The 24504-nt window shown below is 26.6% G+C and overlaps 2 protein-coding genes across 2 annotated transcripts in view; both read right to left on the bottom strand.

Annotated features, from left to right (window-relative positions):
- Window positions 1-15710, bottom strand: part of LOC107066628 (ADAM metallopeptidase with thrombospondin type 1 motif A) — a 101007-nt gene extending 85297 nt beyond the window's left edge. Inside the window, exon 1 of the mRNA XM_015321437.2 lies at window positions 15129-15710. Within this exon, the coding sequence (XP_015176923.1) occupies window positions 15129-15435 (307 nt within the window). The 5' untranslated portion in view covers window positions 15436-15710. The remainder of the gene's footprint in view (window positions 1-15128) is intronic.
- Window positions 15711-22722: 7012 nt separating this feature from the next.
- On the bottom strand, window positions 22723-24497 carry LOC107066674 (mitochondrial S-adenosylmethionine carrier protein). Its single transcript, XM_015321515.2, has 6 exons — window positions 24290-24497; window positions 23904-24060; window positions 23724-23833; window positions 23401-23641; window positions 23194-23332; window positions 22723-23085 (listed from the first exon to the last, which is right to left on the bottom strand). The coding sequence occupies exons 1-6, from the start codon at window positions 24353-24355 to the stop codon at window positions 22965-22967; spliced, it is 834 nt and encodes a 277-aa protein (XP_015177001.1). The 5' UTR covers window positions 24356-24497; the 3' UTR covers window positions 22723-22964.
- Between the last annotated feature and the right edge of the window lie 7 nt (window positions 24498-24504).

The following is a 24504-nucleotide window of genomic DNA, read 5'->3' as shown; positions in this document are numbered from 1 at the left end:
TTTCTTTCTCTATCTTTATCTTTTTCCATATTTTTCTATCTTTTTTCACTCATTGACCCCCTTTACGCTCTAATTGTAAAAAAGCTTTAATAATTTTCTTGGAAAAAGAAAAAGAAAAAGAACACAAGCCAACGTAAAAGTGAATGTGATTCTTTTTTCCCTTCCTTTTTTTATTTTTTTTATATATAGATAAAAAAAAACAGAAACATAAACGAATTTATACGATATAAAGAATTCTTTGGTTATTAGTTTATTGTTAATTTAAAAAAAAAAAAGAAAGAAAAAAATTAATAATCTAAAAGAATGGTTCGTAAAAATCTACGATACGTGTTACAGTATCCGAGAATTATTTTCTTCTACAAATAAAATAGAATACAAAATCTATTTTATAATTTATCGATCAACATAATCTAAACATTGAATTTCTATTTTTGCATCTCTCCCTTCTACGTTTGTTAAATGACAAAATTTTGGTCGAAAGAAGAAGGGGAAAAGAAAATAAAAGAAAAAAAAGAAAAGGAAGAAGAAGAATAAAAAGTTAGAGAAAGGAAACGATTTCTCTTCTTACTGCTTACATTTCGATGGTTCGACCTCGACGGATATGTCCTGCGATAAATGTCAAATTGAAAGCACCAAAAAGTCGCGAGTATTCTAATTGTACATGAGATTGTGTGTAACCTTTTACTTCCTTTTCTTTTTTACTTTTCTTCTTTGATAGCAAAGAAAAAATTGGTAACTTCTCTGGAAAAATTTGAACTTATAGATATACACATATATTAGGTCTACCGGAAAGTTCTGTCCATTTTTAGAATAAAACAAAAGTAATAAATTTTCATATCTCTTTAATTAACTAATATTTATCAATTATCATTATTTATAATTTCTTATCATAGTGTGATGACAATTTGTATATTGCATTTTTAAAAAATTGTTTATCCCTAAAGATGAAAAATTTGACCGGTGTTTGTCAGAATGGACAGAACTTTCCGGTAGACCTAATATATGTATGTATGTGTATGTGTATGTATTAATTTGTTAAAACATATAATTTACCTAATTTTATCGTATCGTTTTTTATTGGTCTGTTTTTTTCTATTTCAATATTCGAAAATATTATTGATAAAAGTTTCCTTTTCTCGTTTATATTCGTGCAAGAAGGAAAATTCTAGAAAATTTAGAAATTAAACGCCAACGATTATTTTGAAACGTTAATCGATAATCAATACTTCCAAAAATATAATTGAATCTTATTAATCTTAAATATTGGTAAAAATAAGTATATATATATTTTAAATTTATATTCAAACAAATTTATTATAAATTGTTTATATACATATATAATATTATATATTTATAAAATCTGTTTAAATTTTATCTAAAATTTTTAATATTATTTTAAACTGTAATATAAAATTATATATTAATATATGTTTATATACATTTATATATTATTTATATATTAATATTTTTATTTTATTTTAATTTATATAAATTATTTAATAATTTTAAATATTTATATAATAATTATATTAATTATTTATTTTAATTTATATATATTATTTATATAATAATATATAATAAAAATAAATAAATAAATATATATATATATATATATATATATATATATATATATATATATATATATATATATTTTATTATCACTAACTCCCAATGTAATGAACAAAAAAAAATCATTTTTTTTTCTTGCTTAACATTTTACGTATTTAATAAAAAATAATAATAAAATATAATTATTTATTTTATTAATATATAGTACGTATGTTCCGTATCTATGTATGTATGCATATACACAAGTATAAATACGTATGTATACACGTAGATATGTATACATATATGTATGTATGTGTACAAGACGAATCGAAATTTTAACGATAGAATAAAGAACGTTTTAGCGCAGCTTTACAGTCACGTCCGTCCGTCCGTCTGTCCGCCCGTCCGTTTGTCCGTTCGTCCGTCCATCCGGTGCAATTTTAGCCAAAGCTTTTAACCTTGAGATGAGATTTTCGCTTTAAACGATTGAACGAGAACCCATAAAGACATGACCTACTGCCAATATCATTGCCAGACACACGTTCTCGAGAGAAAACGTTTCTATAAACATTTTCATAGAAATTGAACTCGACGATTCATACTAAAATAAGACAAAAATTTATCAATCTTTTATCCAACGATATACCAATTATTTGAAAATTTCATGAAAATATCGCGAATTTTAATATTATCTTATAACATTATTATTATATATATTTTATTATATTAATTATTATATTTTTAAAATACATATATTTAGTAATATAATAATATTTAATAATATATAGTCTATATAAATATATATTTTTTGTTATATTATATATTATTTATATTTTTTTTATATTAATATTTAATAATATATATATATATATATATATATATATATATCATTTTCTATCTTTTTGTTATGATTTTATAATCGCATTATAAAAATCTACGAATCAGTGTAAATTGGATATGAAAAGTATCATGTTATCAGAAGTGTTGAATATATATATACATATATTATATTCGTTATATAAATTTATAATTAATTAATTATGTATATATATGAGAAAGGATATTTTTATATTATATGTCTAATTTTTGTTCTTCTTTCCTATTTATGCTAGTCATTTTTATTTGTATTTTTAATCCAATTGAAAATGGTAGAAAATCAATAAGTACTTTACGAGAAATTCGAATCATGCATGTATATATATATATATATATATATATATATATATATATATATATATATATATATATATATATATATATATATGTGTGTGTGTATGCTGCTAAGTGTATATATCTTTAGGATGATAGGATAAGACTGAAATGCTCTTGAACTTTCTACAAAAACGTATATCAAACGTAAACCTTCTTTGTTCGACTCGCATGAACACTGGCATCATGCCAAACATTTTTCCATTAGCCATTTTCGAAGCTTCTATATATGTATATGTGTATAACTTGTATGTATGTAAAGTACATATTTATTCGATTAGATCGATGTTTTACTTTCTTTTTAAATGAATATCATCAAAAAGGAATTATAATCTTCGAATGATCATGATTGGAGAAACAAAAATTTTTCATTTAAAGTAATAATAAATAATGTAACTTCTTCTCATATTAATATTATTTTAATAAATAATAACACAAAATATTTTTTTGTATTTAAAATTTAACAAAAACATAATTAGAAAACAAAATGAATTTGAATTCGATAAATTAATTATTCTTAAAAAAAAATAATAATATTGATTAAAAATAAAAACTTTATTTTATATTATTTCCTTGTTAATCAATGACACTGACCGAGGTAAAGAATAGAGCGTTAACATTTAAAGGGTAGGGCAATACGAAATAGGGTAGGGCAAGGCAGGACAAGAAAGAAGAATAAAAAGGTGATGAGGGGGTGATGAGAGGTGAGGAGGTAAGAAAGGAAGGATTCAGAGGTCTCATTACTTTAACAATACCCGAAGGTGTATCACCTCGATAAAATGGGCGCTGTTATGAAATAATAGTATATTAATCCTCTCTTTTTTTATGTTTTATTTTCGAATGAAATGTCAAAAAGCTATGACAATTTTTTAGCGAACAAAAAAATATAAATACAAATTCTTTCCTTTTTTCTTTTTTTTTTTTTTCATGAATTATTTCACAATGGTGTCATAATTAATTTCGTATATATCTTATTGACGTTTGATTTTTGAGATAATATATCTTTTCTTAGGATTTATTTTAAATTAAAATTTTAACAGAAGGATTTCAAAAAAAAAAAAAGAAAAGAAAATATATCAAAATCATCGTATTTATATAAAATGAAAACATTTTCTAAAAGTAAAGAAAAGAAAAAATTATTGCTTACGATTTAAATGTTATCCAATTGTTGAACATAAATAAAAAAAAGTAAACAAACAAGTAGCGATAATAATGATGATGTGACAAATGTTAGAATATAATATTGCTAGAAAAAACAAGAAAAAAAAGAATTTATTAATATCAAAGAATTAGAAATTATTCGTGGGAATAGATGGTAATTGTTTGCTTTAATTTTTTTTTCGGGAAAAATGTTAATTAAAAGAAAAAAAAAGAACTTTTAAAAAAATCAAATATAATATATATACATATATATATATATATATATATATACATATAAAAATAATAAATTGAACGTCTTAATTCAATTATAACAAAGTGCAATTAGTTACTATGTATTTAATACTAGATATACCAGACCAGTCATTTTGACTGGTCGGGCCATTTTAATTCAAAATTTCTTCTTCATGTAACATTTAATTTCTGTAAATAATTAAGCGTTTTGTTATTTAAATATGTCTATAAATACATTTATCTATTAAAATTATTATTGTTAAACATCTTTTGTTATTCTTAAGAGTAAATAAAGAATAGAGGCCTCAAAAAGCATTTTTTATATACACCAGTCATTTTGACTAGTGTGTTAGAAATAATTATATTAAAAATGAATGTATATCTAGTGTGAAAATATTTTACATTTTATATTTTATTTTTTATATGATAAATGTATACATCTGTACATATATATACTAGTCGAAAAGAATTTAGGCTTTTTGAAAAATGAATGAGTGATGGAAGGAAGGTAAACTAAAAAAAAAGGAAGTTGGTGTGAGTGAATGAGAGAGAGAGAGAGAAAGAGAGAGAGAGAGAGAGAGAGTTCCGGGCAAATTCCAAGGGAGCGCCGTAAAAAGATTTATCGACCGGTTTGTTCGACTAACTATAATAAATACTTATAGACATACTATAGAATAGTCAGTACTCTCTATCAATACCATGACAATGAACGAACCCTCATCGTCCTTATTTTTTCTTTTTTAAACTTCAACGAATAGCCGCTCATAATTATTGTCCTTTTATCGTGTATAATAAAAAAAAATTAGAAAGAAAAAATCTTACATTTTATATACGCTCGATCGATATATCATTTTTGACAGTACGATCGATAAATCGAAGAAATCAATAATATTTTTACATATTTGTCTGTAAAAATCAAATAACTCTAATATTTGAAATTATATTCAATGTTCTTTATATGTGAAATGTTATATTATTATTACTATTATGTTATAATGATAAGATAACAATAATAATAATAATTTATTAATATGCCTATATATTCTACTGTTGATGTAGCTTCTGTTATGAAACGTTGATTTAATATAATTCTAAACTATTTAATGTAGTAAAATTTACTAATAATTTCTGGGACTTCAAATAAGGCATAAGAAAAAATACAATTTCTAATATATGTATAATATATAATATATAAAATATATAATATATAATATATAATATATACAATATATAATATATAATATATAAAAATAACACAACACACAAAATAATACCACAATTAGAATAGAATACATAAAATAATAATACACGAAAAAATATAAAAAGCAACGTTAGTTATGTCATATATAAATCTGAAAAAAACGTATGACGTGAATATGTCGAAATAATTTAATTGTGATACAGTGCCATCTATTGAAAACTTAGAGTACATACAGACCTTTATAACCTCCAAATAACAAATCCTTAAATTAGCAATAAAAAATAAAAATAATCGGGACAAAATTTATCCTATGTACTAAGTTGAAAAAAATTACACAAAATAAAAAAAATTTCATTAAGATCGGTTCAGTAGTTTCGAAGTTCATTGGAAACCAACAATGTGACACTAAATTTTTATATATAAAGATATGCAAATAAAAACGTTATTTTTTATAATCATTATATTTTATGTATTAGGATTTATATAGTATTATTATATAATACATCTGAAAATGATATTTTTTGGGAGGGAAGTGATATATGTAATTATTATTCGTATAAAAATTTATAAATTTTGATTCTAGTTGCTATTACAATGAACGCAGTTATAATAATAATAATAATAATAATAATAATAATAATAATAATAATAATAATAATAATAATAATAATAATAATATGTGCTAATAATGTCGTCACATTGTTGATAAAAAACAATAACTTTTCTCTTATTATTTGCAGTATAGTCACGCGAAGAATCGCGTAAGTGAAATAAGTTGCTGTTTAAAGAGAATGAAAATATCGAGTTTGCGTTAATATATTGTGTACGTGACTAACGATCGTAACCTGTTAGGGGAATGACTGTGAAGAAACGTTTCAGGTAGAAACAACAACTAAAATAAAATCCAAGCTTCTTTTAACTTTGTTGACAAAATTTGGTAAATTGCCTTAGTTAACATTTCTTTTTTTTCTTCTTCTTTTTCTTCCTACATTGTAATCTTTATACCACAAATAATTTCTCACGATAACTTTAACATTTAAATGGCACAAATTCATATACATATATCAGCTATTTAATTAAATGAAAAAATTCATTTCAATTATTTACACTTAAAATATTTAACATTACATATATTATTTTTTTATATGATAAATGTATGCATTTGTATATCTATATGATATTCTTATGACTCTCACATACGTAATATAATTTTTATGTAAATACAAATATGAATCATGTATTACATTTAATGTAAATACAAAAGATAGAATCCAATATCTCTCATAAATCATATTATTTCCTTTACAAAATACGTGAATTATTATAAATCAATTAAAAATGTTAATCTTTAACTTAAAACTTTAAGAATTTAATTAATTCTATTTAGGTACGATCAAATATTTCTTAATAACAATCTTATAAATCTGTTAAACTGTCGGTATATCTTAAAATCTATATACATATATATCTATATACATATATACTTATACATTATTTTCTCGACGAAGAAAAAGGACGAATCATAATGATGAATCAACTATGAGTGAAAACAGACAACACGTAGATCTTTTATCTTCATTTAGATTTTGAATACATATATATTGGATTGGAAAGAAAGTATCCGCGGAATTTGCCAATAGATGGTGCTAGCGTCGATATCTCGGCTTGTATGATTCGTATCGGGTTATACTATACGCCGTTTGAAAGATGACATTTTCAGCTACATTCTCTATGAAGACAGTTTCGCAATTTGTCGTGCGTGTCAAAAGTTATATTCCATTGAAAATGAGTGAAATTTCCGAAGAAATACGCTATGTGATGCCTTATTACTATAAAAAAGGCAAAAACGCTGCAAAAACATGCCGAAAAATGTGTACGGTCTACGGTGAGGATGCTGTAAGTGAACGTCGCACACAGGAATGGTTTGCTCGATTCCGTTCCGAAAATTTTGATGTCAAAGATGCACGACGCTCTGGTCGGCCAATCGTCGAAAATGCTGATAAAATCATGGAATTGAGGTAGACCGTCACGTGAGCACTCGATCGATAGCCCAGAAACTAAATACCACTCATACAACCGTTTTGAACCATTTGAGTAAGGCTGGATACAAAAAAAAGCTGGATGTTTGGGTGCTACACGACTTAACGCAAAAAAACCTTTTTGATCGAATCAATGCATGCGATACACTGCTGAATCGCAATAAAATCGACCTATTTCCGAAGCGGATAGTGACTGGTGATGAAAAGTGGATCACATACGACAATGTAAAGCGTAAAAGATCATGGTCGAAGGCCGGCGAAGCATCCCAAACGGCGGCCAAGCCCGGATTGACGGCCAAGAAGGTTTTACTATGTGTTTGGTAAGATTGGAAGGGAATCATCTACTATGAGATGCTGCCCTATGGCCAAACACTCAATTCGGACATATACTGTCAGTAACTGACCAGATTGAAGCAGGCGCTTGACCAGAAAAAGCCAGAATTGGTAAATAGAAAGGGTGTTGTGTTCCATCAGGACAACGCTAGACCGCACACATCTTTGACGACCCGGCAGAGACTCCGGGAGCTTGGATGGGAGGTTATATCGCACCCACCGTATAGTCCGGACCTGGCACCAAGTTATTACCACCTTTTCCGGTCCATGCAAAATACTCTTGGCAGTACTAAGCTGCCCTCAAAAGAGGCTTGTGAAAATTGATTGTCTCACTTTTTTGCCAATAGGGATGAGGGCTTCTATGAGAAAGGCATAATGAAATTACCTTTAAAATGGCAAAAAGTTATCGAACAAAACGGCGCATATTTTACCTAAATCGGTTTATTCATTCTTTGTAAATTTAAATTTGAAATAAAAGTAAATTTCTGCGGATACTTTCTTTCCAATCCAATATATAAATTTGAATTTTATCAAAGTATAAATGTCATAATCTTTGAAAAAAAAGTTCTAACAATACACATGCTATACATACACAATCATACAGATATATAATTATAATCTTATTTTAAATCTTAAAAAAAGAACCATAGATATAAGCATAAACCAATGAATATTACAGAACTAACAAGCTAATTATATCATTGGCAATCGTGTAGGCAAAATGATACATATGTATAAGTGTACGATTTATTATATTAACATTAAAAATATCTAATTATAAAGTATTAGTTACTCTTTGATCGGTGCAATGATTGAAAAAGAAAAAAAAATAAATAACACGATTTTACACAAGTTCGATAGAGATATCTAGAATAATATTAAGCCGGTTTTACCTGCTTCTACTATTTTATTATTTTTTCTTTTTTTATTATCAAGTAATAAAATTTACATATTTACTGATAAATCACAAATGAGAATGATCCATGATATAGAATAGAAATTATTATATATATATATATATATATATATATATATATATATATATATTTTTTTTTTTTTTTTTTAACAGCAACAGCTTTTCGATCATTTTTAATAAAAATTAATTTTGTTTTTTTTTATTCAATAAGACAATAGAAAATTTCTGTAAAAATATCGATAATAACATAAATTTCTCTATCGAGGTTATCGTACAAACACAGAACCATTGAGACTATCATTGGTGATGATCAATCAGGTATTAAAGACTTTCGAAATGGTTGTGACCTTTAGTTTCATCTTTCTTATCCGAGAATATACGACAAGTTTTATATACGAATCTCATTCTCCTTTGTGAATACTTTAACGAACATTAAAAAAAAAACAACGGATAAAAAAGTAGAAAAAAAACTTGGCTTTGACGATGACGATGATTATGATTATGATCATGATCATGAGATAATGATGACAATGATGATGATGATGATGATGATGATGATGATGATGATGATGATGATGATGATGATTATAATGATGATAATATTCTAACGGCAATGAGAATTATATACGAGTACTATGTATGTTGCAATGACCCAAGATGAAAAGTGACGCTGGTACACGTTAATTATAATTGAACCTTCTTTCTATCTAAATAATAATATTTTTCTATGATTCTAATAGTAATTAAAATCACAATCAGAAAAAAAGAAAAATATATATATATGTCTTTCTAGATTATTTGAAAACTAATCTAATCCACCTACATAATATGTTCAATCATTTGAAAAATATGAATATAGATCTATAACCTTATAAATTTATAATTTGAATAATTTCCGATGGTTTGATTAATATTTAATCATTTTTTTAAATATCAAGAAAGATATATATATATATATATTTATTTAATATGGATTAAATAATTTACAAATTAAGTCTACATCAAATCATTTCTAAAAAATATAAAAAAAAATTTTTATATATTTTCATATATAAGATTGCATGATCCAATGATCATCAATCGAATCTGTATAAAATCATCTAGAAAAAAAATGAACAAAGATTTATATGTTAATATAATATATTAGGATGACCGGAAAGTAGTGTCGTTTCTACGCATATCAATTTCAATATTTTCATCAAAAACCGATTGATTTTTATCGATCCGGTATTAAAAATTTGCATACTAGACAAAAGAAGATTGTTGATAACGAAGATGATTACATTATTGATTAAAAATAAAAACTTATTGAAAATTTATTCTTTCTGAATTTAAGGTTTAAAAGCGACATTACTTTTCGGTCCACCTAATAATATTAAATTAATATAAAAAAGAAAAACAAATCACACGTTCAGATATAATAATAATAATAATGATTTATGTATTAAACACAAGAAACTAATGAAAAAATTCTATGGAAAAAAAAGATCTATTGATATATCGATGAAAAGAAAAAATATTATGGACTTTCTGAGTAATTTAGAAATGATTCGATAGTTTGTGGATCGTTTCGTATGTAGATCTGAAAGTATCGATGCGTCATACCTCAGATGTATATTCTACGATATTCTGTTACACGAAGCCTGTTTTTAAGGGACGTCCAAGAAAACTCGTAAAGTGTGTACAAGAGTGGAAGTAAAGTGAAAGAGAGAAGGAAAAAGATAGAAAGAGAAAAAGATAGAAAGAGAAAAAGAGAGAGAAAGAAAAAAAAAAGAAAAAAGAGCGGAAGAGAGTAATAAAGAGAAATACTAATACGTAAATACACGTATACACGGACATAAACATATACACATGTACATGACATATACATAGATTGGATGGAAAGGAACGTATTTCAGGTGGATTGGCCGGTTTGGTCGGAGGTCGTCGCCACGCAGTCTACCAAGACTTTATGTGCTCTTACTTTCGGAATATCACCTGATCGCGAGTTTACCTTTACCTTTAAATTAAATCCATGAACTTGACAGAAAAAAGGAAATCAAGACAATAAGCAAGAATACTATTTCCTAAAACCCTGTTCGACAACTTGAACATTTCAAAATAAATTAAAATTTACAATTATACTGACTATGACAAAAACTTTGATGTTATTTGTATCGAAATTGGCTTACTCATACATCTTCATATTTTTATATGTTGAAATTTTGAAGGTATACTATTAATATACTAATTGTAAGTAAAGTCTTATTGTTAACTAACAAAGACAAGTCTCTTTGTAAACCTGATCGCCAGTTTTTGCTTTTATCTTTTAATTAAATCTATGAACTTGACAGAAAAAAAGAAACCAAGACAATAAGCAAGAGTACTATTTCCCAAAACCCTGTTCGACAACTTGAACATTTCAAAATAAATTAAAACTTACAAATATATTGACTATGACAATAACTTTAATGTAATTTGAGAACATAATTGACTTACTCGTGCATCTTCATATTTTCATAAGTTAACACCTTAAAATATTGTATTAATATCAATAATTACTATTAATATACTACTTATAAGTAAAAAATCTAACAAAAACGAGTTTAAAAAAACCATCAACTAATGATATATTATAATCACTTTACTATCTTATTGTAACTCTATTTTTCTTAACAAATAAATATTATCCGATATCTAATACATCTTTAAAAAAACATACGAATCAAAGAATTTAAATTCTACAAAAGAAAACAATATATCTTACAAACTTATATAGAAAAATCCTATTAAAATTGTAAAATTAAATAAGCGTGTTGGACATAAAGAAAAGATGTAAGAAAAAAAAGAAGAAAAAAAATAGGGTATAAGGAATATATCGGGGAGGAAATATAAGGAATAGGTGAGGGGGAAGGGGTGATGTTAAAAAGATAGGTCTAACGCAATTGTAAAACACGTGATATATCCGTATCTGCTGATCCTTAAAGAAATACGAGCCTCTTTAGTGTCACGCACTTTCAGCATCATACGATGTTATCGTCATCGTGTCGTCCTCGTTGTATCGTTGTCTTTGTCTTTCTCTCTTTATCTTTATCTTTGTCTTTTTTAACAGCAGCTTACTCGATCACGTTAATGCTTCCTCGTTTCAAAAATACAAATATCATATTCGAGAATATGTTCAACAAAAAAATTATTTTTTTAATATTATTTATTTTTGGTTTTTTTTTTCTTTTTTTTTACGTTAAAAGTTATACATGTGTACTAATTGTAAGTATATATACTAGGAAATTAAAAAGAAAGAAGAGGAAAGTTTTCAATGTATTTTGTATTATATGTAGACGCTTATATGCGACGTTAATTCGAAGAAATTATTATAATACAAAGAAATCCTTTCTAAGGGACATAATAATTCTCTTTTTAATATTAAAAAGGTCAATTCGTTCACCTTGATCATTTTCTTAGTTAATAGCATGAAATAAATATAATATATATAATTATTTATGTTCTTTTCTATTTTTGCTTTTTTTATTTTTCTTTCTGTTTTTTGTTTTATTTTTTTATGTTTTTAATATGAATGGAAAAAGAAAAATGTTTTATGTACATTTTTGTATAAGATATATTTATGTAAAATTTTTCTTTAATTAATAAATTAATATTACAATATTGATCTAAAAGTACAAATTAATTCAATAAGTGAACATTTGATATTTTATTTTATTTTTTTTTTTATAAGTATTTGAAATGTTGAAATGCAAATTGTAATGCTTTGAATTGTAAACCAACTTCTTTTTATCATTTCTTCAATATCTTAACAAGATTTTCTATGTTTAACGAAAATCAAGATAATTATTATTTCTTCCAAATGTTTTCTCTTTTACTTTTACTTTTATTAAACAATTTGAAAAATATTCTATAAAAAATACTCAATAAATAACTTATACTGGACCAATTAGAATAATTTTTGTTCAACTTATATTTGTTAATTTATATTATTCGTTATATTATTCATTTTGTTCTACATCTACTCGTATATATGGGTAAATAAAACATTCTAGATAGTATTTTAGAGATAATAATGATAAGTATTATTCGTTTTGAATTAAGATATACATATTATACTTACATGATAAAAAAGAAAAAAGAGAAAAGAAAGAAATTGAAATTAGAATTTTCGATAGGAGAAGTTTCTCGATTCAATATGTAAATACCCTAAGTACACATTTCTTATGTATATAATACACGCATATTTAAATATCTATTCTCTTATCTTTCATAGCTGCTTCTTTCTCTTATCGACAATTATCGTGTAGCAAGTCCCGTGACGTCTATACACGAAAATACGTGATGTGCTTTTAACGTACTACATACGTAACGTAATCGAGGTTATTGCTCTGTAGAATTTATTTTCGGATTAAGTCGGCAATTCTTATAAAGAGAATTGAAAAAAATCATCAAGTTATTGAATATGTATATAGATATAATATTTATACCTCTTCGGAAACACTGACACATACGAATTATAATATGTATAAATTTATTATTAATTTTAGTTGTTTTTTTTTTAAGTGCAATGATTGTTTTTTTATCGATCGATCGATCTATAGATCGAATCGAGATGTTTCACGTAAGTCAATGGTCATGGAAGGAAAAAGATGATAGAAGATAAGCAACCTTAGGAGAAAATAATCAAGAGGTATTACGTTATACGTATATATATGTACAATGTACAAAGTATTTGTGTATGGATAGATACAACACATATAAAAGATATGTACAAGCGTATAATGCAAATGCAGGTGCAAAGAGAATGCATAAGAGAATTTATAGACCTTAAAGTTTATCTCGGTGTAAGATGAAAGAGATAATTAAGTATCTATGTACATGTATAGATATATATTTCTTGTAAAGAAATAAAATCATCGAACGATTGTATGCACATTTATTATAAGAAAGAGAGAAAAAGACAGAGAGAGAAAGAGAAAGAGAAAGAGATAAAGAGACATTCTACGTATGATTTATTATATTCAAAAGTAAAAAGAAACATAATTTATGTATATGCATATTTATAGAAAAATGAAATCATTGATTCAAAAATTGTATACATTTATTAAAAGAGTAAGAAAGGGAAAGGGAAAGAAAGAAAGAAAGAAAGAAAGAGAAAGAAACATTCTACGTATAAGTTAATATATTCAAAAGTAAAAGGAAATATAATTTATGTATATGTATATGTATATTTATAGAAAAATAAAATCATTGATTTAAAATTTACATACATTTATTAAAAGAATAAGAAAGAAAGAAAGGTATATGTGAAATATATATTGGTAAGTCACATATATAAATAAATATATATAAATATATAGAATATAAGATTATAATTTTATTTAATGAGCACATATATATATATATATATATATTACATTTATATATGTCACGTATAGGTGAGTAAGCAATTCCGATAGACAATTAAAGATCATTAGCGTTGGTAAGATAATTGGAAAGGCACGTAGATTAAGAACGAACATCCTGCGGAAGATTACTTCTTCGTTTCATGAGTATTAAAGTATACTATATCGAAGAAGGATACTTTGAGAGAACATAGAGGAGGATAGATAGATAGATAGGAAGGAGGGAAGTGGGATAGGCTGGGGTGGAGAGGGGGAAGGTCGTGTATGGTATAAGTAAGAATAAAGGTAGACATTGTGGCGATAGGAAAAAGAAAAAGAAGGATGTTAAGAAGGTGGAAGTGGAGGTTGTAGGTTGTAGATTATTGGAGATGTATGTAAGTATAAAAGTATAAGTGTATGTGTAAGTGTAGGTGTAGGTGAAGGTGTAGGTGAAGGTGTAGGTGCTGCTTTGGTGCAGCGGCCTTACAAGGACGTCTGGACGTTCTAACTTTCCCCGAGCGGCGCTCCTTGCAAATGCGAAATTTCAAAGAAAAAGAAAGAAAAAGAAAGAGAGAAATTAATTATTAATGTTTATTAGTACAAATAACTTATTTGCAAGATTTAATAAAAAAAAGATAGAGAGAGAAAGAAAGAGAGTAAAGAAAAGAAAGAGATATAGATAAATATACTTAAAATTAAATTTATTTGTAATATACATATATTGAGTTGGCAAATGATTGTGGATTTTTAAAAACCATCTATCGATAAAATCTGCAATCACTTACAATTAGATGTCAATCCAATGATTTATATCCACTGTATATATATATATACTTATACACTTATAATCAATATATATAATGGGAATTATAAAATATTGTGTGATAGAGTAGTAAAATAGAGTTTATATGCTACACTTATGTTAGAAATAACATAGAAAACTTATATTATATATTGATACTGGTATATTAGATTTTATACACAATTACACCTATGAACGTTATATTGTTAAAACAATATTTTAATTATATATATATGTATACATAAAGGAGAGAAATATAAAAATGAATTTTAAATAAGAATTATAATACGTAGAATAAAAAACAAGCAAATAAACTCACCTTCGTTGATGAAGGAAACAGTTGTCCTGTCGAGTATCGTCATATTAAACTCGGTATGATCTTCTTCGATCAAATGGAATACACTAATCGATTGTAAGCTCGAATTTTTTATTCCTTGTACCAAATCCTTCCTGGTGGTATCTTCCTCGTGGATAACTTTAGTATGGTTCCATGAACCAACACCACCTGTCCATAGTATCACCAAGAAGATCACCAATAATAATATACCGATAGATGCGGCTATCGTGCTAACAGCACGATTAGAAATACGCGACATTTCCGCGAGTTTTAATATACTCTGACACATTTGTCGTATTAATATTAACGATTATCACCATAAAAAAAATAGTACTACTATTTAATATTATTATTCGTTAATAATGTATAATGAATTTTATTGCACTTTTATGCACGCACGCACGCAACCACCCCACCACACACGCGCGCGCGCACACTACCGCACACACACTCCGTATGTATGCGCGTGCGTGCGTGCGCGTGTGTGTGTGAATGTAAAAAGAAAAAGAAAACCAAAAAGAGAAGAAGATATGGTAATGTCGCTAATGTTGTTTATTCTTTCGTAATCGAAGGCTTCCAATGAACTCCATTTCTTTATTTTCTTTTTTCTTTCTTTGTGTTGTTATTGTTTGTTGTTGTTGTTATTATTGTTATTGTGTTATTATTGTTGGTATTATTAACTCTTTCTTTCTTTATTTCTCTCTCTCTCTCTCTCTCTCTCTCTCTCTCTCTCTCTTCGTCTGAGAATAAATAATGATTCTTTTATTTTGTAAATTAATTAAATTATTTATTTATTTATTTATGATTTATTAATAAAGTTATTATTTTTCTGTTTTTATTACTATCGTCAAAGATTTCCAATCATTAATGATGGTACAACCGATCGCTGACATTGTTTCATAAGAAAAAATAATCTGATCGGTCGATTCATATTCATCATCATCTTCTTCTTTTTCTTCTTTTTCTTCTTTTTCTTCTTTTGCTTCTTCCTTATAATGAACGTTTTTCCTTCAAACTGTAGAAAAATTATAGTGTTCCTTTTTCTTTTTCTTCCTTCTTTTCTCTCAATCTAACGACGTTCTTCGTGTTCTTTATAAGATTTGAAATCTCCGTATTTTTCTCAATTACAAGAACACGGATAATAACTTCCTCTTCCTATACTTTTATAATTAGTGTTTTGTTGAATCATCATCCTTCTATCTGTAAGAAAAAAAAACAATAAATTACGATATAAGATATAAATCTTTATCGATCATAGATAGATCATTTTATTTGAATAAGTAATTATAATTTGACTAATCATTCGAACACTATATATTTTTTGTCAATTTTACATATACAAATAGATATATAACAATGTTTAAAATTATGATATAATTTTTCTGTAATATTCTTATATCCAAAATAATAAATCGATAAATCATTGATTAATCATTCTAAAAATTTGTTTCGATCAATTTACGTACAAATATATATTTAAGAAAAATATTAATGGAAATCAATTAGTTGGTAACTTTGTCATTGTGTCATTGAAATTTTCTTGGATAAAAAAAAGAAGGTTAAATATAAATGGAAAGTCATAGAAAAAAATGTCCGTGTAGCAGCTCCAAGAATTTGTGTTTCAAAATAGAATATATATATATATATATATATATATATATATATATATATATTATATCACCGTGTGAATCTTGGCATTCCCTTTAATTTCGGTCTTTCATGGTAACGTTCACGGTAACAAATATATGAACAATGTTGGGGAAAAAGAATTTAAAAAGAGATGGGTAAAAAGTTCAAGAGAACGAAACAATTAACTGTAATAATACATAGTATATACATATATATATATATATATATATATATATATCACTGTGAAATATCGAAACTGAATGATGTCAAGATTCACATGGTCGCTTGGTATATGTCCGAAACATTAAAGTAAAAAAAAAATAAATCAAAATGTTCGGTCTTTCACCGAACACATATTTGGTACGTGTTGACAATTCAACGTGTGAATCTTGACATTATCTTTAATTACGGTCTTTCACCTTACACATATATGAACAATGTTGTTATATATGTATATATATGGTTATGCATGTATTAATTTATCAAAGATCGTAACGATTCGATTTTATCGGTCAATCGATCGATCTATCAATCGGTCTTGATCGAGAATAGGATTAAAGATGTGAAAATTCAGATCGCACAGATCGATCGATCGATCGGTTGGATATCATCAGAAGGAAGGAACGATGCGCGACGAGAATAGTTTGACCCAGACCTTAAGCCGACTCCCCGAGGTCGTCGTCAGAACGGCGCGGTGCTGCGGCCTTTTATATTTCTTCACTCGGTAGCAACCTCCACGAGAAACCGCAGACTTTTACTACGGTTGTGTTACTCTTGCTTCGTTCTTTAACTCTTTCCCCGACCTCTTTTTAATTTCTTTCTTTTTTCCAACATTGTTAGTATATGTGTTAAGGTAAAAGACCGAAATTAAAGGGAATATCAAGATTAACACGTTGAATTGTCAACGCGTACCAAATATGTATTCGGTGAAAGACCGAACATTTTGATTTATTTTTGTTTTTTTTACTTTAATGTTTCGGACATATACCAAGCGACTATGTGAATCTTGACATCTTCCAATTTCGATCTTTCACGGTAACATATATATCTGTATATACTACATATGTATTATTACAAATAATTGTTTCGTTCTTTAACTTTTTTTACCCATCTCTTTCTAATTTCTTTTTTTCTCCAACACTGTTCATGTATGTGTTACCGTGAAAGACCGAAATAAAAGGGAATGTTAAGATTTTATATGTTGAATTTTCAACACATACTAAATATGTATATATATCGACAGCCATAATCAGAAAATAAGTATTAAAATATAGCATTCTATTTAAAAAAAACAAAAAACAAAGTTGACCATTAAATCTCGAAAACAACTCCATCTAACAAAAAAGAACTAACGTCATATAATAGCCTTCATTTTTCCATAGAATTTTTGTTATACAAATGTTTCTCCTGCTATCATATTTTCGGAACTATTTAGGCGACAAGAGTTAGTGGATCACCCTGTATATATAGATATAATATATATATTAAATTATTTGTCGTGCTATGTGTTATAATACGTAATGAATATTTACAGTAATGTATTATTTATTGGAATAGAATATCTATCATTACATTGTACAATGTGATATATAATAAATGTGTGTGTATTTGTATGTTATGATAATCTGTTATTTATTGTAATATAACTTTAACTATCATAATATGTATAAGTGTGATAAAATATAATACATAAATTAATAACGCACCTATGATAAATGAACCCTTATGATTAGTTATTTGTATACTAATTATAAGTATTTAAAATCTTATCTTGTATGATTTTAACAAACGGATAATTAACACTACCCACGATAAACGCCTACGTTATGTCAGGAAAAGAAAAATCATCAGTATTAATTATTCCTTTTCGATCATTGACAGCTAATCGAGAGATCAAAGATCATTAATGCAAATTGTACCTTCCTCTCTCTCAATAATGAGAATCGAGATTTCCAATAGAAAGAAGTTATTACATTAATAACATTATTGACACACATATATATAAGTATATGATTAATCTTGTATTATTAAATTTGATCGATAAATTTTGTCGAAGATTTAAAAATAGATAGAAGAAAGAAGATTTAATTTTTTTGGTTTAATCTAAAGACCAATGACCGATTTCTTCTTGTTAACCCGTATTCCTACGAAATGCTAAATTAAAGACAAAAAAGAGTATTTATGCGTTTGTGTTTTTTTTTTTATTATATACATATATGATATTTATACATCCAGTGATTGAAAATTTTTTTGATTATTCTTATTATTTTATATTTATCATCTTTTTTCTTTTTGTAAGACCAGAAAATTTAACTCAAAAATTATTCCGTTGTATATATACACATATATGTGCCCATAATTATGAAAGTGGTCTAAGTGAAAATTTAAAAAAAATGAGTTTATCAGTTATTACGCACAAATTTATTTTAAACTAAATAAATTCAATTTAATTTTCACGATATTGTCAAAAATTGAATCGTTAGATAATATTTGTTACTTGAATATTATATAGAATTCATACAGTGCTCAAATATAAAACTTTAAATGTCTCGAAACAAGAGATACATGACTTAGACAACTTTCATAATTATGGGCACATATGTACTCATTTGTGCTCATATGTACAAACATACACTTATGTAAAAATGTATAATTCTGTCTACGGAAAAAAAAGAAAAATCAAGAAAAATGTCAAATCATTCAACAGTTATGTTTTAACAGAATTGTTCTTTGATTCTAGAGTTCTTTTACTTATAGTAAATTGTTAATAATTTTTTCTTCTAAAAGAAAAGGAAAAAAGTTATAAAAAAAAGAAAATAGCATAGAAGAAAAAATAAAAATCTTTCGCGTAGATCTCGATCAACAAGGAAGAGAAGGAGGCAAGGGGGGATAAATACATTCGATCGATCTTGCATTTAGACTTTTAAAAAAGAATTGGTAAGAAGAAAAAAAAAAGAGAGAAAAAGGAAGAGAGAGAGAGAGAGAGAACAATACCGAGTCAGCACGAAATTTGACGGTAGTTGGCCTGCAGACGCCTAAAAATAGCAAATACAAACATTATATAACGTAACCGTTCCCCAACTTTACGATAACGAAGGTCGGATTTATCTCGTTACTCCGCAAATTCGAGGTCGATCTCGCGCCGCGGCCTTCCGATCAAATCGCGTCTCTTGCTCTTCTTAACGCGCGCAAAAAAAAAAAAATAAAACGAGTAAAAAAAAGCTAAAAGGAAAAAAAAGAAGGAAAAAGAACGAGAGATAAAAAGATGAAAGAAGATATAAGAAATAGATTCTTTAATTGTCCACCCCTCCCCCTCCACCGGACACATACGATTAGTTTCTTTATATATGTGTGTGTGCGTACGTGTCGTGTGTATGCGTGCACACAGGATATAGATAAAAATAATTATTTACCAATTTGTATATTCGATATTATTTCAATGATTTTTCTTTTCGGATATATACTTAATAACGAAGAATAAAATAAGATAAGAACATTTAATACACAACTAAAAATCTATATATATACATAACGAATGAATGAATAATAATAATAAAAATAATAATAATAATAATAATAATAATAGTATCGAATGCATTTGTGCATATCTATATACTTATTAATAAAAAAAAAATAAAGGATTTAACATAAAATAAAAGAATGAAAATAATTTTGTGGCTATGTTAGATTATTAGAAAAGAAATATCAATGGACAAATGGTTAAAACAAAGGGAAAGAAGAAAAAAGAGTAAAAAGAAATTGTATGACAAAGTGACTAAAAGCTTACCTGAATAAATCTCAGAGAATCAAGCTAGAAGAGAAGAATATACTTGAAGAGCGTGTCGAAAGTTTACACAGTGTTGGAATGTGTCTTGCTCTTAAGAGAAAGAGAGATGATGATGATGATGAAGATGATGACGGTGACAATTATGATGATTTCTTCTTCTTCTTCCTGCTCTTCTTTTATTTTAATCGAAAAATGCGATCGAAGGATATATTAAAAAAAAAAAAGAAGATACAACAAAAAATTTCCTTTCAAATATACCAGGACTTGATACGAATATATATAAAAACTTTACTAATTATAATAGTTGAGAGAAATATTAAAAAATTATTCTCGATTAGTGTTTTTCTTTTCTTTCCCTTCCCTTTTTTTTCTATCTTCCACAGATATATTTCTTTAATATTTTTTATTCTGACAATGATATAAAAAAAATGAAACGAATAAGATAGGGAAAAAAAGAAATAATCGAGGAAAAGATTAAAAAAAAATAAGGGTGCAAATACAATTATTGATCGCGAAATCGGGATTGAGATCGAGTTCGATCGATCGATTTATATAAAAAAAAATAAAAATAATAAATGACGAGATGTGAGCGCGGTGCGAACGAGCGCGTAACAAAACTACCGACTCTGTCCGCTCGCACGCATCGACTGAACGCGAATCCTCTCCACACGCGTATCGAACCACGGATCTTGCTAACACCATGAGTCTCTCCCCCTCCACGAGCACCTACACCACCGGCACGCCATTTGTCTCTCTCTCTCTCTTTCTTTCTCTTTACCGATATTCCTATACTGTTCAACCACTTTTCTCTTTTTCTCTTTAGTACCTACTACTCTACTATATATCCTTATATTTACTTCGAAGGACGCATTATTGTCATTGTGCTCGACACTACACGATAATTACCATAAATATTCTCTCTTTCTCTCACTCTTTCTCTAACTCTTTCCCTCTCTCTCTACTTTTCTTTTTCTTCTTCTTACTTACTATTGTTAATATTATTGTTATTATTATTTTTGTATCTAACGAATTACACGCAAATATTAATGAATCTTGAAAGGTTTATGTACAAACCCCCATTGTTTTTATAATATTGACCCTCTATGGGCCGAATTTTTGTAATTGAAAATCATCTATTATTTACATAAATATACAGATGAAAAAAAAATGTTCCTGTTTAAACAATTTATTATTTTCGAAATTCCTTTACATCCAGGTTTTTTGCAGCATCCTCTTTTGTTTGAAAAAATTGGCCCAATGTTCTACTTCATCTTTCCGCACGTTTTTTGATGGAAGTACTGTACTTGATTTATTTTTTATATTTTTTTATAATTGTTTATCTACATTAGTAGAAACAGGACGTCCTCTTTTTTTTACGGATTCCTTTGTACTCCTGACATAAACAGTCTCGCTTATAAGCATTGACCACCGGTGTAAATTATTTATTTTTTTCGTAAAAATTTATCCCTCCAGAATTTTCGAATCTTTTCCTCAAATAAAACTGATAAAGATGATCAGGAATTGATCAAAGATGTTTGCTGCAACGAATTCTTCAACTTGTTCCAACATTCGACGGAACACAGAAGCGCGATCCTAAATATACAGAAGATTTCTCTATGGACCAATGTTACTTAAAAGTAAAAAAACTTTATCAAAAAAAAAAAATTAAAAAAATTATATTTGAAATGCAAAAAAATAAGTTTTTATGGATTTTCAAACTCAAAACTACTATATACATAATTTTTTATTCGGTAAACATCGATAGAAACAAAAATAGTATCAATTGAAAAAAAAGGTTTCTCTTTCTTCTACTGCAAACAGTTTGTATAACATTTATTTTGTTATTTTATGTTGATTATGCTAGCAACCATCATGAATATGGTATTAGTTGTCTCAGATAGATTATAAAATTAAGATATATAAACCATTTCATTAAAAAAACAAATTATTTAATAAAATGCTGAAAAAAATTAATATGTTACTTAAAAGTAACACGGGTCTATAGAGGCTTAATTCCTATTTTTGGGTATTTTTTTGTTTCTTACATTATTGTTTCATCGATGTAGGTAAAATGACTGTTATTTAATATTTGATAATACAAATTGAATAATAAAGTAATGAAAAATAATAACTATATACATAACGGAAAATTATTTCGGATTAAATTTTTGTCCATTATATAATGGAATTTATTTCATTTTTATTAAATTAAATTACTTAACTTTTAAAATGACTTAGATAGGACAATATACATTACGCATATGTATTATACATGTGAAGAAAAAAAATAATAGGATTATCCCAACGTGTTTTATAAATAAAATTTGTACAATGAAGTTTGATTTATACAAACCATATTAAACAAAAATAATCGTATTATTCTATCGTGATGAAATTCTTTGTTATAAGTTCTTATATTTAAATGAATTTAATGCTAATAATTTGGCTTCTTCGTATACTCCAAAAAATATAAAACCTCCTATGGTAATCCACATTACTCTACAACCAACACCTGCGAAAAGGCTACAAAACATATATATATATATATATATATAAATTATAATTATTAATAATATATATAATTATTATTATTATTATTAATTGATTATAAATGTTATTTCAAAAAATTACCCATTTATTCCTTCTTTGGTATATATCGCACGTAATGTTGTACATAATTTGAGATCGGAACTTTGTACTATTTCATTAGCTAACATTATTCTTGTTTTTGCAACATCCAATGGAGTAGTTAAGGCGGCTGAAATAGCTCCTAAAATAATAATTTATTATTATCAATTTATATTTATTTACAGTGCAATAGTTTTAGATATATGATACCTGCCAATGATCCACATGTTGCACCTTCAATAGGATATACATCTCTTTGTACATAGAGAGACCAAACATCCTTAAAATACTCCCATAGTGGAAATTGTATTAAACTAAATGGCATATCTCTTAATACTGTACTCCAATAACCACGGTACAAAAACTTAATATTGAAATTACCTTTATCTAATAAATAAGCCTGTTTTCTTTGTTTCATAACTTCTACAGGTACACGTACTAAACATGCAACCTTTTTATAAAATATTAATTTTTTGTTAACAAATACTTATTTAATCCTTTAAACGACATAAGAATACATAAAAATGAAATACCATTTCTGATAGCGACGCTGCCCCCATATGAATTAAAGAACGGTATCTTTCGGATACTAAAGGTTGTGCATATACTTTGGTAGTTTCATAGGTAACAAAAAACAGACCAGCTACAACACACATTAGTTAGATTATATTTCAATATAAAATTAATAAGTGTGAGGCCTTTTATTTATTTACCTGTTGGCGTAGAACCTAAAAGTACTGGATATAAACCACGATATAGTCCTTTAAATCCACCTGATTGTAGGAACCCATATTGACTTTGTAATCTAGTCTTTATGGTATCTATTGGAAATAAAACTGTATCCACGCAAATTCCTGCACTAGCTCCTGCCTGTTATAAAAAATAACTAGAAATTAAATGAAAATCAATATATAAATTGAATACAAAAAATTTATTAATTATATAAATATTTGATAAATAATTTTATTACTTTATAATGATATACTTAATTATTAAACTTTTAAAAAATATAACATCTTTTTATTATAATTCATTTATAGGTTATACATTCTGTGGTTGATGTAATGTTGTATGGTCATAAAAATCAAATTTTACTTACAAATATAGATGTAAATACTATTTGCTTTCCAGGGAAGGTTTCTAAATTATTATTGTACGACGTCATTTCATATTACGTGATTAAATATAATCAAATATGTTAAAAAAATGTCGATTCATTTTATACAAAATATCTCGAATCGTATCGATTGTGATTCTCGAATGATAAAACTTGCGATTATCGAGTGTATGTATGTCGATCATAATTTGTAGATA

This window comes from Polistes dominula, unplaced genomic scaffold (genome assembly GCF_049000335.1).
Source record: "Polistes dominula isolate Pdom_NZ unplaced genomic scaffold, Pdom_raw_medaka contig_24, whole genome shotgun sequence".
Classification (NCBI taxonomy): Eukaryota; Metazoa; Arthropoda; class Insecta; order Hymenoptera; family Vespidae; genus Polistes; species Polistes dominula.
Note: the sequence above shows the minus strand (reverse complement) of the source record. Positions and strands in the feature narration are given on the sequence as shown.

Bases quoted from the DNA above. Each gene is read 5' to 3' on its own strand.
- LOC107066674 (XM_015321515.2), bottom strand. From the start codon at position 24,355: ATGACGTCGTACAATAATAATTTAGAAACCTTCCCTGGAAAGCAAATA. The intron at 24,061-24,289 runs GTAAGTAAAATT...TTTTTATAACAG, and splicing joins TAGTATTTACATCTATATTT to GCAGGAGCTAGTGCAGGAAT. The intron at 23,834-23,903 runs GTAAATAAATAA...TGTGTGTTGTAG, and splicing joins TTTAGGTTCTACGCCAACAG to CTGGTCTGTTTTTTGTTACC.